The sequence below is a fragment of the Thalia democratica genome, unplaced genomic scaffold (genome assembly GCF_965202585.1).
Source record: "Thalia democratica unplaced genomic scaffold, ktThaDemo2.hap1.1 HAP1_SCAFFOLD_814, whole genome shotgun sequence".
NCBI lineage: Eukaryota > Metazoa > Chordata > Thaliacea > Salpida > Salpidae > Thalia > Thalia democratica.
The window spans coordinates 31,143-44,740 of NW_028139780.1; the positions used below are offsets into that span (position 1 = coordinate 31,143).

Sequence of the window (13,598 nt, forward strand, 5' to 3'; positions counted from 1 at the left end):
TAGTCAATCAATTGGTGTGGAGAAAAACCTTTTGGTCATCAAGCCTCACACCATATAAATAGCCTATTTTGTAAGTTTTGGTTAGAAAAAACTGTTTCACAGTTTACAGCAGTGTAAAAGTTTACACGGAATAGTTGAGCATTTAAATTATATACTGAAATTTATATTATTAGAATAGATTAAAAATTAAACAATTTACTAAACTATACTTATCATGAAACTTTGAAATACAAATGTATTGTAAGAAACCTGTTAAATAACTCATAGAAATATTAAAATATTAGTAAGACAGTTTATTAAAAAATAAATATAAGAAGTAGCTGGCCTGCCAATAGGTATCCAATTGGTTTCTAATTGTGACTTTCAATTGTATAGTTAATTAAATGAAACTTCTTCAATTATATTTTTCAAACACAGTCCCACTAAAAATCTTGTGTAAAGATGACATTAAGTTATGAATTTGTCTGAAGACAAAACAAAAACTTGTGTTGTATAGTTCATAGCATTGTAAAAGTTACTATAGTATTTTAGATGTGTAATTAATACCATAAAATCTGTAGATAGAAGTATGTTTGAGACGATTTTTGTTTAGGTATGTTGTCTTTTATTTGATTTCTTAAACTACTGGGTGCCTTTTTACCTAAAAACCTAGAAATACCTGGTAAAGCCTAAAATTTGAAAAGCTTAAAGGAAAACAAGGAAAATCCTGTAATTTTATTCACTTTGAAAGCACCTAAAAGTTTAAACAGATTCATAGAAAAATCATGACTACAATATTTTAAACAACTTAGATCAATAAGGTGATGTAATTTGGATTAGGTTAGAAATAACTATTTTATAAAATAACTTTAGTTTATTTAGAGGTTTATTTGTTTCAAAAAACATATAAACTAGCATTACATACAGTATATTTTTAGTAATTTCACACTTAAATTCTTTTTTACCTAAGTTCAAATTTCTAGAAAAAAATGAAAAGATAACTTGTACTTTCAAAATTCCAAAAAAAAATTCTTTAAATCAACGGCCACCCTGTAAAACTTAAAGTTGATCCTATACAACGTTTATAAAAAAAGTATTTAATTAAAGTTATAATAAAAATGAAGCAACAGAAACCCTAGAAAATTGTGATTACCAAAATGTAGTCAATGTCAATTAAAAGAAGTCTGTTGGTCAAAAATTATAGTTAATTTGCAAATCTGATCCCAAAAGACATAAACACTTATTTAGAGATATTTTTTTATACTCTGCAAAAACTGAATTCATATATACAGTAAACAAGTCTGTCAAAGTAATATAAAAATTTCTATAAGTTTTTCATACCATAAAAAGTATATTTGCTTTGAGTATTAAATTAAGTTTATTGAGTATTCAGTTGAAAATTTAGTTGAAATAGGTCACAATGAATAAAATTAGAATACTTTAGAAAGATAATGTTAATAATAAAATGTTTTTATGAGTTTAAATTGTAGGTTTGTTTATAAACTTTTTCTTATTAACTAATTAATGTTAGATCTTGACAACTTTGGTAAATTACAGAAAACTATTTGTGTATCTAAAAGCGGCTGCTAGCTTTTAAGGTATTTTTAATGTAGTTAGTATAGTTGAAGTTTAGCCATGAGTAATTAGTAAAAAAAAGTCCTTTAATTAAAACTACTTACAATTTAACTATAAAAACTCTTTTTATAATTGTAATAGGACCTTAATTTTCATTAATTCTTAACTCTAAAAAAACTAAAATCTGTTTTTTAATACTATTAGCATCTCAAAATTAAGAAACATACATTGTTTAGATTTTTTGTAATATACCACATTCAGTATGGCCATTATCTACTAAAACACACGTTTTAATTCATACTGTATCATTTCAGATAATCAATTTTTAATTAAAATTCACTTTTAAGTTTTTAAACATGCAATCAGCTAACAAGCCACTAGCAAGTGGGGAGGTAGTTGAGCAGAGAAAACCAGCAAAGAGGCTTCCAAAATGGTACCACGGCGGTGTTGCATCGGCAGCTGCTGCATGCTGCACTCACCCCCTCGACCTCATCAAGGTTTGTTTGTTTAAACTTAATGAAGTTAAATTTTTGAACAGTTGTAATTCTCTCATTAGATCTTATGAATACTTTACCCTTTTAATCTTCCTGTGTTTTCAAAGTTTTGTTTTTTTGTGTACATATGTTTTTACCCCAGGGGCTGCATGTTACACCCATTCCTTGGATCTTATAAAGGTAGATTTATTGTTTGCATAAGTTTTAATTTCTGCCTTAATGTAAAATTTTGGAAAAGTTAAATTTTGCAATTAGTTGTACTTAATCTTTAGATCTAAAGAAAGAAATCAAATTTTCAAGTATGCAAATTAATCTAGTTTGTCAGTATTTTCACGTTAAAACTTTGCATATTTGCCCTTGGCCTGATTAAAGTGTGTTTTTTTTAATATTTAAGTTTTTTTGCTTTTAAATAGGAAATTTCACAAAAAAATGGAAATGTTAAAAATGTTGGTACCTACTTATTAGATCTGATGGAAATTGGTTTTGTAATTTATACATTTAAGTTTTAGTTTTTGTTTTAGTGTAAATTTTTAGTCAAGCTCAATTTTTAAAATAATTGTACTCACTCATATATATGTTGAAGTATGGTCTGTTGAATATAATTATATAATAGTATTTAGTATTTGGTTTTAAGTGCATTTAAAATAATTTGATATTTTGGTATGTTTGCATTAATACTTTACCCTTTTGATTTAGTTAAGGTTTACTATGTAGTTTTTGTATTTAAATAATTGTAACCATCTAAATGTATAATGTTATTAAAAAAACTCAAAATAAATTTTAAAACTTACTGTTGTTATTTAAATTTCGAATAAAGTTGAAAACTGAATATGACAAAATATATTATTAAGATCTATTTACCTTAAATTTTTTATTTAATATTAAGGTGAATTTTTATTAATCTAATGAATTATTTATTAATGTTAATAAAAACTGTTTAAAATAATGTTGTGAATTACAAATATTCCAAGAAGTTATGATTACAATAATGTTTTTAAACATCCATAAGTTACTATCATCCCAGTCTCATTTATGTCAGCTTTTCATGTACTTTTTTTAAAGTTTTTGTTTTAAATACTATGTTCAGGGTTGCCACACACTCAGGGAACTCAGGGAATCTCAGGGAATTTTCAAACTGTAGAAAATCTCAGGAAACTCAGGGAATCTCAGGGAAACTCAGGGAATTTTGGCATTTTTCTTCTAACTCAGGGAAACTCAGGGAAGTTTTGATTTTTTCTCTAAATTTCAGGGAAGTTTTTGAAAATCTCAGGGAAATTTCTTTCTAGATCTAGAATGAGGTTTAGTTAATCCAGTTTCAATATTTTGTTCAAAAGTAGTAATTATTATTATTTAAGTGGTTATTTAGAATTTTTTTAGCCTTGCGGCTAGTTCTTTAATATTCTTAGTATTAACATAGTAGTTTTTTTAAGTTTTAAATTTATATTTACTTAAGTAAAATCAAACAGTTTAAAGAAATGAAAGTTGTTGTTAACTATTCATTGAAAAGTTCTAATAAACTTTTATTTTTAGTTACTTTTGTAGTTTAAATAACACTATGTTGAACTATTAGTTAAGTTTAGTTATAAGGTCCCGAAGAATGATCAAAGATCATCTATATGCAAACAGTCTAGAACCAAGCACAGTTGAACTAAGTTCTGAATTGTTAAAATTTGTAAAATCTTCTAGGGCCCAATATTTAGCATATCTTGAGCAACAGCGCTTTGCTAAAAATGTTCCAAATAAAGGTGATGCTTTGAGCAAGTTAGGAGAACAAAAAAGTAAACTTACAAAGCAACTCAAATGTTTGAATGAAGACTATGACAAATATACTGTAGATGCCAACAAACAGTCTGATTTAGAAGCAATGAAAGAATTATTAGCAAGAGGAATAGCTGCTAAGGACAACGCAAATAAACTTGAAAATAAAATTAAAACTATTGATTTAGAAATTGCATACTTAAAAAAACAGTATTAAGATTTTTTTATTAGGTAATGTGAAATTGTTTTAAAATCAAAATTATGTTTTCAGTTATTTAAAATAGATTGTGTATGAACATCTAAAAGACATAAAATTTTTTTTAATTTTAGATTATTTTGTATCAGTTGTTAGGTATTAAGTTGTACTTTGATATGAGATATTTCTTTAGCTATTTCTTTAAACTTTCTTTTTGCAGGTTTTTTTACAATAATGTTAAGCTTTTAAGTTTTATTTACTGCATTCAGAACAGTTGCTAGGAAAGACATACAAGTCATAATGAAGTTATTATGTATGCATTTAAGTGAGTTCTTCATGTGAAATTATTATTATAGTATAATTAAATTTTGTCAATTAAAATGTTAAACAAATTAAACTTTATTCTTTTATGTAGAAAGTTAACTTACAAGTTTACACAAAGTTATGCAAAAACTTGGTTTTTAATTTTTAATTGGTTTAAACCTTTTAAGATTGAGTTTTTGAAAACAGTTTTTTTCATAAATTTAATGCAGAAGCATACACATACAACCTTCCTTTTATTATTAAAGAAGAAAAATGAGAATGAGGTATTAATAATTTGTGTTAGAAGAGAAAAATTTTTTTTTAAGATTTGAAAAATACTCAGGGAAACTCAGGGAAATTTAAGGTTACTCAGGGAAATTTTTCGGTCACTCAGGGAAGATTTTTTGGCTCAAAGAGTGGCAACCCTGTATGTTTTGAATGCAGTCAAGTTGATTTGAATATTTCAAATTGTAACCTTTACTTTGATTTATTTGAACAGTTTTATGATCAAAAAACTAGTCCTAAATAAACTTTGTAAACTTTTATATAATGTTGAAATTAGCTTTCTCTAAATAATTTAGAATGTGAAACAGATCAGTAATTTTTGCTGTATCTACTGCAATTTTTTAAGAAATGTTTTTAACAAGCAAAAATTAAAAAATTAATTTATCATTTGTTTTTATTTGTTTTCATAGTTTTTGTTTGTTTTAAAAGTTTTGTCATTTTGTGTTTACATGATTATGATGATTGAATTATATGGATGCAATAGTTTAAAATCAGTGTTTCCCAAAGTGGGCCATGTGGCCCCCTAGGGGGCCATGACAGATACTCAGGGGGCCATGAGCAGCAAAGGGGGAAGAGGGGGGGCCATGAGCAGTAAAGGAGCCACAGGGGGCCATGAGGCCATAACTTGAAACTTACACTAGATATTCTTGAGTTGCAGATGAAGAGCAAAAAAAAAAAAAAAAAAGTCTTATGTGTATTTTATGGCAGTTTAGAAACTTACACTAGATATTCTCGAGTTGCAGATGAAGAGCAAAAAAAAAAAAAAAAAGGTCTTATGTGTATTTTATTGTAGTTTATGAGTAATCTATATGTTGAAGGGGGCCATTACTTTTTCAAAACTCTTTAAAGGGGGCCATTAGCAAAAAAGTTTGGGAAACCCTGGTTTAAATTCATAAAATTTAAATTCTTAAAGAAATTTTAAAGGACCACAACTCCAAAAATAATGCATATATAAAGAAGATTAAAAAATGCGTAGGTAGGTCTTATTTTATATCTACAAGCTGTTTTTTTTGCAAAGTTTAAAAAAATTTTTGAGATTTGACTAATATAAGTTTTAAAATATCGTAATGTTCAGTGATTTTTAAATATCTCAAAAGGTATTTTAAATTTTGCAAAAAATAAAAATGGTTTGTAGATTGTAGTGAGACCTACATATATATATTTTATTTTTTTAAAATTTATATAATTTTTTGAGATATAAAGTTTTAAATATTTTTTAAAAATTTTAATTGTCATGTAACCCAAATATATATAGTATGTACAATGTGGATTACTGTTAGTCCAAATAAACTCAATTATAATTATTAATAGTTTTACCTGTGAATTTATTAATTTGTTTCAATAATGATATTCAAAGCAAATATTTTTAACCATTAATAAAACAGTTTTTAAACAATAAAACTAAAGAATTATATTTTTTACTTGTACTGGTATAAATTTAAATGTATAGTTTTTGAAAAATAAAAACGTTAAGTTTTGATAATAGAAGTTGGTTATTATTTTTTTTTAATTTGTAACAACTAGATTTGTTATACATTGTATATTGTATACATGTTGCTTAAATAGAAGTATAACTAGTTAGTTACATATGGTTTTTTACGGTTACATGACAATTCAAATTCGGACAACTCAAATTCCGACAATTCAAGTTCCTAAAAAAATATTTAAAAGATTATATCTCAAATGTTAGTATATGTTTGAAAAAAATAAAAAATACATATGTAGATGTTATAAATATCTACAAGCTTTTTTTTTTTGCAAAATCTAAAATATTATTCAAGATATTTTAAAATTACTAAAAACAACTATGTTTTTTACTTTATTTAAGCCACATCTCAAAAAATATTTAATTATTTGCAAAAAGAAAAAAATGGCCTGTAGATACAAATATGATTTACAAATGTTTTTTTTTATTTTCGACAAATATACATTACTTTTTTATTTGTGGCCGTTTAAATTTTTTTAAAGTCGTTTTTAAATTTTAGTTTGAATTGTCCGAATTTGAATAGTCGTGCACCCGGTTTTTACTGTACATCTATGTAGTGTTATTTTAACGGTCAATAGTTTTTTTTTCATTTCAAACTTCAAAGCTATACTATTTAAAAAAATTATATTATTTAATACTTTTGATTGATTTGAAGTAATATTTTATGTAGTTTACATAAGGCGTTTTTATCCAAAAATAGTTAAATCATTTGCTATGTTTGCAAATGGTTATTTTCGGTTCATTTGTAGCAATTTTAGCAGCAGTTGCTATGCAAACAAAAGTTATTCTTCAAACATATTTCTGTTTACAGTTAAACCATAAAACAATTGTTTGTTCATTATGACTTTATAATGACATTGAGACAATCCTTACAATTTACTGATTGTTTTTATTTTTAGAATTGAACTCTATAGTCGTACTGCCATAAAGAACAATATTTGTATGTTTTGTTGTCAGTTTGACTTACTTAACCTTACTACTTAGATTTTATGACAACAAACGTAAAACAAACACATTTAAAATGTCATTAACATTTTTTTTAAAACACTTTATATACCAATTAAATGCTTAATAACTAAACAATACTTTTTATTTGATGTAAAGTGGCAAATAACAACATGTAACTTTTTTCTGTCTTAATTTATTTTGCTAAAAGTCTATATATACTTATGTATGAAAGGTTGAACATTTAAAAAGTTATTATTTTACAACATATTTTTTTTTTCAAATAAAGGAGTTGTTTTTGATTGTAAAAATCAATCATAAGTTTTCAAACTTTAAACAGTTAAAACAACACAAAATGTTTTACGTCCACCTAAAACAATTAAATATTAAAGTAGTTAAATACTTCAATAGATTTATGACTTTGTGGCTTATAAGTAATGGTAAAAGTACTTATGTTTTCCTTTGCATTAAAAGTTATGCGCACAAAATGTTTACAAAACATATTCTATCACATATACAAGCAGAACTCAGTGTTGTTCAAAACTTGCATCAATTTCAGGTTCACCTGCAAACGCAGACGGGCAAGTCTGTGGGAGGAATCAAAATGGCGTCCTCCATTGTCAGAAGCCAGGGAGTAACTTCCCTCTACAATGGTCTCACCGCCTCAGTCGGTAGACAGGTATGTGTTTGTTTGATAATAAAAAAAAACTGCATTTGTAGTGATTTGTGAAAAAATATTAAATAGTTCATTTTTTTAAGTGAAAGTCATAAATTTAAAACTGAATAGAAATGAAACAAAATTGAAGTTTGACTTTAAAGCTATAGCCTTTGAATAACAAATGCTAGAACATTTTGTAAAACATATGTACATTAAAAAATTAAACAACACTTTTTATTGTATACAAATATGCAAAAACCAACATTAACATACTTCACTGATTTTCAAAGGTGATTCTAAGTCATTTAATTGCTATAACAAAAAGCTAAACTTTTGTCAAAACAAACAAGTGTTGTGGCCATTAAAGATGTTTTAGTGTAATTAAAAAAAGTCAATAAACTTGTAGATTAAAATATATTTTGAAAATAAAATCCAATACAAATATATTGACTGAATTTTTTTCAACATCAACTTTCTTTAAATTCAAAAGTTCGTTAAAGTTCTAATTACTCTTTTATTTTTTGAGGTAGAAACCTCAACCATTTTTAAATTAATCCTTGCAGTATTTATAAAAAACGTGTCAATAAAAAATTAATTAAATTGTCAAAAAAAAATTATGACTAAAAGCAGAAGAAAGTAATTATTTTATATTTATGTATAAAAAAATATTTAACTAAAAATTTTTAATAGTTTTCAATAAATTTTTTTTTTAAAGATTATATTAGACTTAGAAAGTTTTAAAGGTTGTTCAAAAATCGAAGGAGGATATAGATATTTTCTTAAATGGTTTTTTTCACCCTTTAGTTTGTGCCTTCAATCAGGAACCTACGAAACTCTTTGACTATGAATGCTTATGTCTCAAAAGTTACTTAACATAAAAAATTGGTAGAAAGACAACTGGTAGTATAATTATAAATGTAATAAATAAAAATTAAAAAATTGATTTATGTGCTATGGCCCTAATCTAAAATAACTATACAGTGTTAAGCGATTAGTTTAAGGAGTTGTGCAAAAATGTTGAAATTTCTTGAAAAGTATTTGTTAGTTATGGTTTAGTTATCATTAAGTATTGATCTTTCAAAAATTTTTATTTTTGAAGTTTATTTTTTTAATCACTCATAAATAAAAGTTTTCAATGTATGTTTGTATTTTATTAATTAGAATTTTTAGTCTTAAAAAAAAAATATAGTTTCCAAGTAAAGTTAAAGCTTTTTTTTTAAATAAAATAATAACTTTTCAAAATTAAAAAAATCCTGCATTAAATCTTTTTAAATATTAATGATAAAGATAATGATGTGATAATTTTGTTAAGAAAATTTGAGTTTGGTTAAAAAATGAAGGTGAAGACAGGTTTTTAGTGAAATATTCTTTTTTTGCCCTCCATTAGGGACCTATTGTAATCACCAACTTTGATCGCTTATATCTCAAAAGTTACTTTAAATTTTTTATAAGCAGTTAATAATATGTGATGGCTCAGAATAAACTTTACAAAATAAGATCAAAAAAACAAAATAGATCCTCTATGACCTTAACTTTGGGAACAACCCACCCTCATAATTCCCTATCAAACCTGAGAACCGCTTACAGACCGGGGTAATGGTTAGGGGTAACAGTTATAGTAAAAAAAAAGACCAAAAAAAAACCTAAAAGATGAAAAGAAATAAAGTAAATAAGGGAAAAAAAATAGGTGGTAGTTGTGCGCAGGTGGGAAATGATCACAGGTGGGAATTGTAAGTATATCCTTAACTTCATATTTATTAAACTTATTAAATATTTATTTACAAAATACACTTCTTTTAGTTTGAAAAAAAAATAATATATACAAAGGTGTAAGAAAACAAATCTACTTAGTTTCTGAAAATTTAGCTCAGTTATAAAACTTTACCATTTCTACCAAATGTTTTCCATGGTAAGTTTTCATATAGGACTTTAGTAGAAACTACTTTTATACTCAGTTTTTTTGAAACTAGATTAACAAATCATGCCAAAATTTATTTCTATGTTACAAAATTTTATGTGAATTTAAAAAAAACTTTACTTGAAAATAATTATTAGTTTTTATGTTTGTACCTAAATTTAATTAAAGAAATTAAGCTTAAAAAACTGAGTGCAAAAATAAAATTGTGGACTAAATTGTTGTGATTATTTTATTTAATCATTTTAATTTGCAGCTGACTTACTCACTTACAAGGTTTGGTGTGTACGATGTAGTTCGGCCTGTTATTGCCACAAACAACCAGGAACCTACTTTGTTGCAAAAAATGGCAATCGCTTCCTTTGCAGGTAGAAAATTTATTTTAAAAAAATGTTTTTAAAAACAGTGTGTTAAGTAATAATTAAGTTTTAAACGTTAGATTATTTGAAAAATGTTACACTTTTATTATATTTTATTACAGTAAAGTCTTTTTTTGTACATTTGTGTTTATTTTGAAATCAGATTGTTTTTTTATTAACAAATATTGAAATATATGTGTTTAAAAATTTAAATACTCAAAAACTGTTATAACCTTGTAAGAAATCTACCTTAGTATATGTAAAAATAGTTGAAATTGTTTTCAAATAATATCTTTGGTGTACGAATAGCTTGTAACAAGTTTTAATGATAAAAATTACCTTTCTCGGAGGTAATAAAGTTTTTTATTATTAGTACTTATAATTAGTTTCAAAAAACAATTTTAGCAAGCATAACTTGAGTTTCTAACGTTTCATTAATAAGTAGACAAAATTTCATTAGCCTCAAATATTTTATAATTATTAAAAACTTGTTTATATACTAAGTTTAAGATTTTAAACAGTTTCTCCCATTTCTAGTTTTTAAATCATGCATGCTTTTATGGAGGTATAGTTGATATAGGTAGTTGATTCGTAACATACAAACTTGATAGGCGTAAAAATAAGTTGTAATTCAATTTTAAAAGACTTGGTTCATGTAGGAATAGTTTTAGACAAATTTTTCTTTCAGGTTTCTGTGGCGGCATAGTGGGAACTCCCTGCGATGTTGTCAACGTCAGAATGCAAAATGACATCAAGCTGCCCAAAGATATGAGAAGAAAGTGAGATATTGAAAAAAAAAAATTTATAAAACTTAAATTAAGAAATAAGAAACAGCTAGTGTATGTGATGAGCTTTTTTTGTTGTTTTTATGAAAAAAATTTCAAAAGCTTCATTTTTATGCGACTTTATATGGTCTACTAAATCAGACTTTAAATTCAAGTACAAAAATTCACTAGTATTTTTTTATGAGCTTAGTTATAGTATTCATATATTTGAAAAAAAAAACGTTTAAAAGTTATTTTGAATTGGTTCTTAAAACGAAATAAAGTTTATTATATAATCTAATCACCTGATTATGCTTTTAAATTATCATAAAAGCTGTAATTTCTAAAAGTTATTTTAAAGTAATTAAAATTAATATGTCCACTTAATAAGTACATAAAAGTTCAGAAACAATTGATTGGCTAGACGCCAAGCTTTTTCTTCGTATAGTTCAAATTGTGGTATTTATAATTGTTGCTTCACTTATTTCTGTAATACTTTATTGTAAATTTTTGTAAAGTTTATGTTTAAGATGTGTAAAAGGTATAAAAACCATTTCTATGCATAGTTGATTTTGTTAAATTTTGATTAATTATGTACCTCAAAATGGTTTCGGTAGTAGCTTTAAAGATTAAAGCTGTTATCCTTAATGATTAGTTATATTATATTTATTTATTAAGTTTTAAATTTTAATATTTTAAGTTCGAATTTAATTGTCCGAAATGCTCTTAGTAAATAAAAAATTTAAATTTTAAATAGAGAATATTTTGAAGCTTAATAATAGTTAAAAACAGTTATTCTCTCATTAAACTTTACTAAGCCATTAATTGAAATAGTTTAAGTTTTTAACTGATTTATTTTGGTTAATGATAAGAATAAGAAGTTTACCTGTATCTATCTGTTAAAAAGTCGTTATTTTGATAAATAATTTTAATGGTTTTAACCAGAATTAAGTTGGTTTAACTTGAGAATTTTAAGCGCAAGCAATTTTTGACTTTAAAATATTATCTTAAAAGTGTTATATGCAAAATTTGAAACTATTTTACTTATTTTTCCAATTATTTTGAATGAAAAATATAAAATTATTGCTATTTTGCATTTTGAGGACAGTTTAGATCATTTTTGTTATTAGAAAAGACAGAGTTTAATTTCTTTAAATAATCAAACAGTATAAGAGATATATTCTCATATTTTATTAATATATTTTATAATTAATTTTATCTATTTAAAACAACAATAGTTTTTTGTCAAAGCTACCGGAACGTATTCGACGGATTGTACCAGATAGCAGCTAAAGAGGGGGCGCCCCAATTATTCAACGGTGTTGCCATGGCAACCATGAGGGCCGTACTCATCACAAATGGACAGGTAAGATGTTGAACTGAAACTTATTATCAGTTTTTAGTTTTAATACGTGTACTAAAGTGATATAAAAAAAAGTTTACAGAGGTAATGTCTAAAAAGGTGTAATAAATTAGCAAAATTTACTTTACTAATCAAGAATGTATTAGTGAATGGTGAATACTAGCTAAATGTTATGTGTAAAATAAATCTATACTTTTATAAATACTTATTTCAAGTCATTCGCTAACTTCAAATAAATGATAAATTTTAAATTGTGACACATTCAACTGATAAAATGTATTATCAGAATGTTGAAACAAGATAAGTTTTAATCGAAGACGGCAAAACACTTAATTGATATAATTTATAACTTGTTCATGATTTTTAGCTTAATCCTTACTGTTTCATGCTGAACATGGTTTAAAAAAGTTTTTAATTTTAGTTCATGCAAAACACAGATCGCATTTTACGACCAAATCAAGAATTCCTTGCTGAAAACTGGAATTTTTTCAGACACAATTTCAACTCATTTCCTAGCTTCTTTCTGTGCCGTTAGTTTTTAAATCTTGTACTATAATTATAAAGTCAATGACCGAATACATAAAGTTTCAATAAAAAGAAAGTATATAAATTACGCTTAATTTGTTGAGTATAAGTTTTGATATTGAAATTTTAAACTTTGAAAGTTTAGTAGATGTCCAGTTTTAGTTAGTTCGGTCTTAAATTGTACCAACTATTTTTTATAAAAAACTAAAGTTCTTAAACTAATAAGAAAAAATATTATTGACTGTATTATTGTTGTTATTATTATATTTTACTACTTTTTTTAGGCATGCCATTCTGAATATACAAGCAATTGTAAACAAAAAGTTTTTTTAACACTTATTCTATATGAATTTATTATTATGATTTTATTGTGCAATGTTGGACTCAGGCATCAAAACCTGAGCCACTTAAACAGGAGACCGAAGAAAAAAAGAGAAAAATAAAACTAAGTAACTCACATTCAATAATTTCAGATTAAAAAAATAATAATGAAAAGTAAAGTTTAAAAAGAAAGTGTGTTCAAAATTTTTGTTATTATTTGAAAAATATATTTATTAGACTATGTATGAATATGTATGAGTATTATATATTTATATATAAGACTCAAAAAAATTTCCACATACAAAAAAGATTTTCTAATCTAGTTAGTTTATGCTTACTGAATGTATTGTTTATTTTCAAAACTTAAAACACTTAAGTTATACTTCCACTTTATACAATATTTGACGCAAGTTATTTTAATTAGTTAATTATCAAAAACTTGAACTGTTTATCAACAATTTCAACAAACACCGCCAAGTGTTTGATTGTTTTTATAAAATAAAAACAATTTTTCATTATACATATAACTGTTCAAAATATAGATCTAATAGTTTGCTAACAAAAGATCCTAGTAAAACAAGTTCACTGGAATATAAATAAAAACAAATTATACAGTACTTCTTTTATTATACCAACATATGTTTCTGTGTGTTAACGAATCAACACACTTCA

The 13,598-nt window shown here is 25.1% G+C and overlaps 1 protein-coding gene across 1 annotated transcript; it reads left to right on the forward strand.

Moving 5' to 3' along the window:
- Window positions 1-1,872: 1,872 nt before the first annotated feature.
- LOC145847101 (mitochondrial dicarboxylate carrier-like) lies at window positions 1,873-12,610 on the forward strand (the record flags this gene model as incomplete). The annotated part of the gene is made up of 6 exons (XM_082953516.1): window positions 1,873-2,051; window positions 7,581-7,700; window positions 9,851-9,962; window positions 10,642-10,732; window positions 11,969-12,083; window positions 12,518-12,610. Coding segments are annotated over exons 1-6 (672 nt in total), but the record flags the coding sequence as incomplete, so codon positions are not given.
- Between the last annotated feature and the right edge of the window lie 988 nt (window positions 12,611-13,598).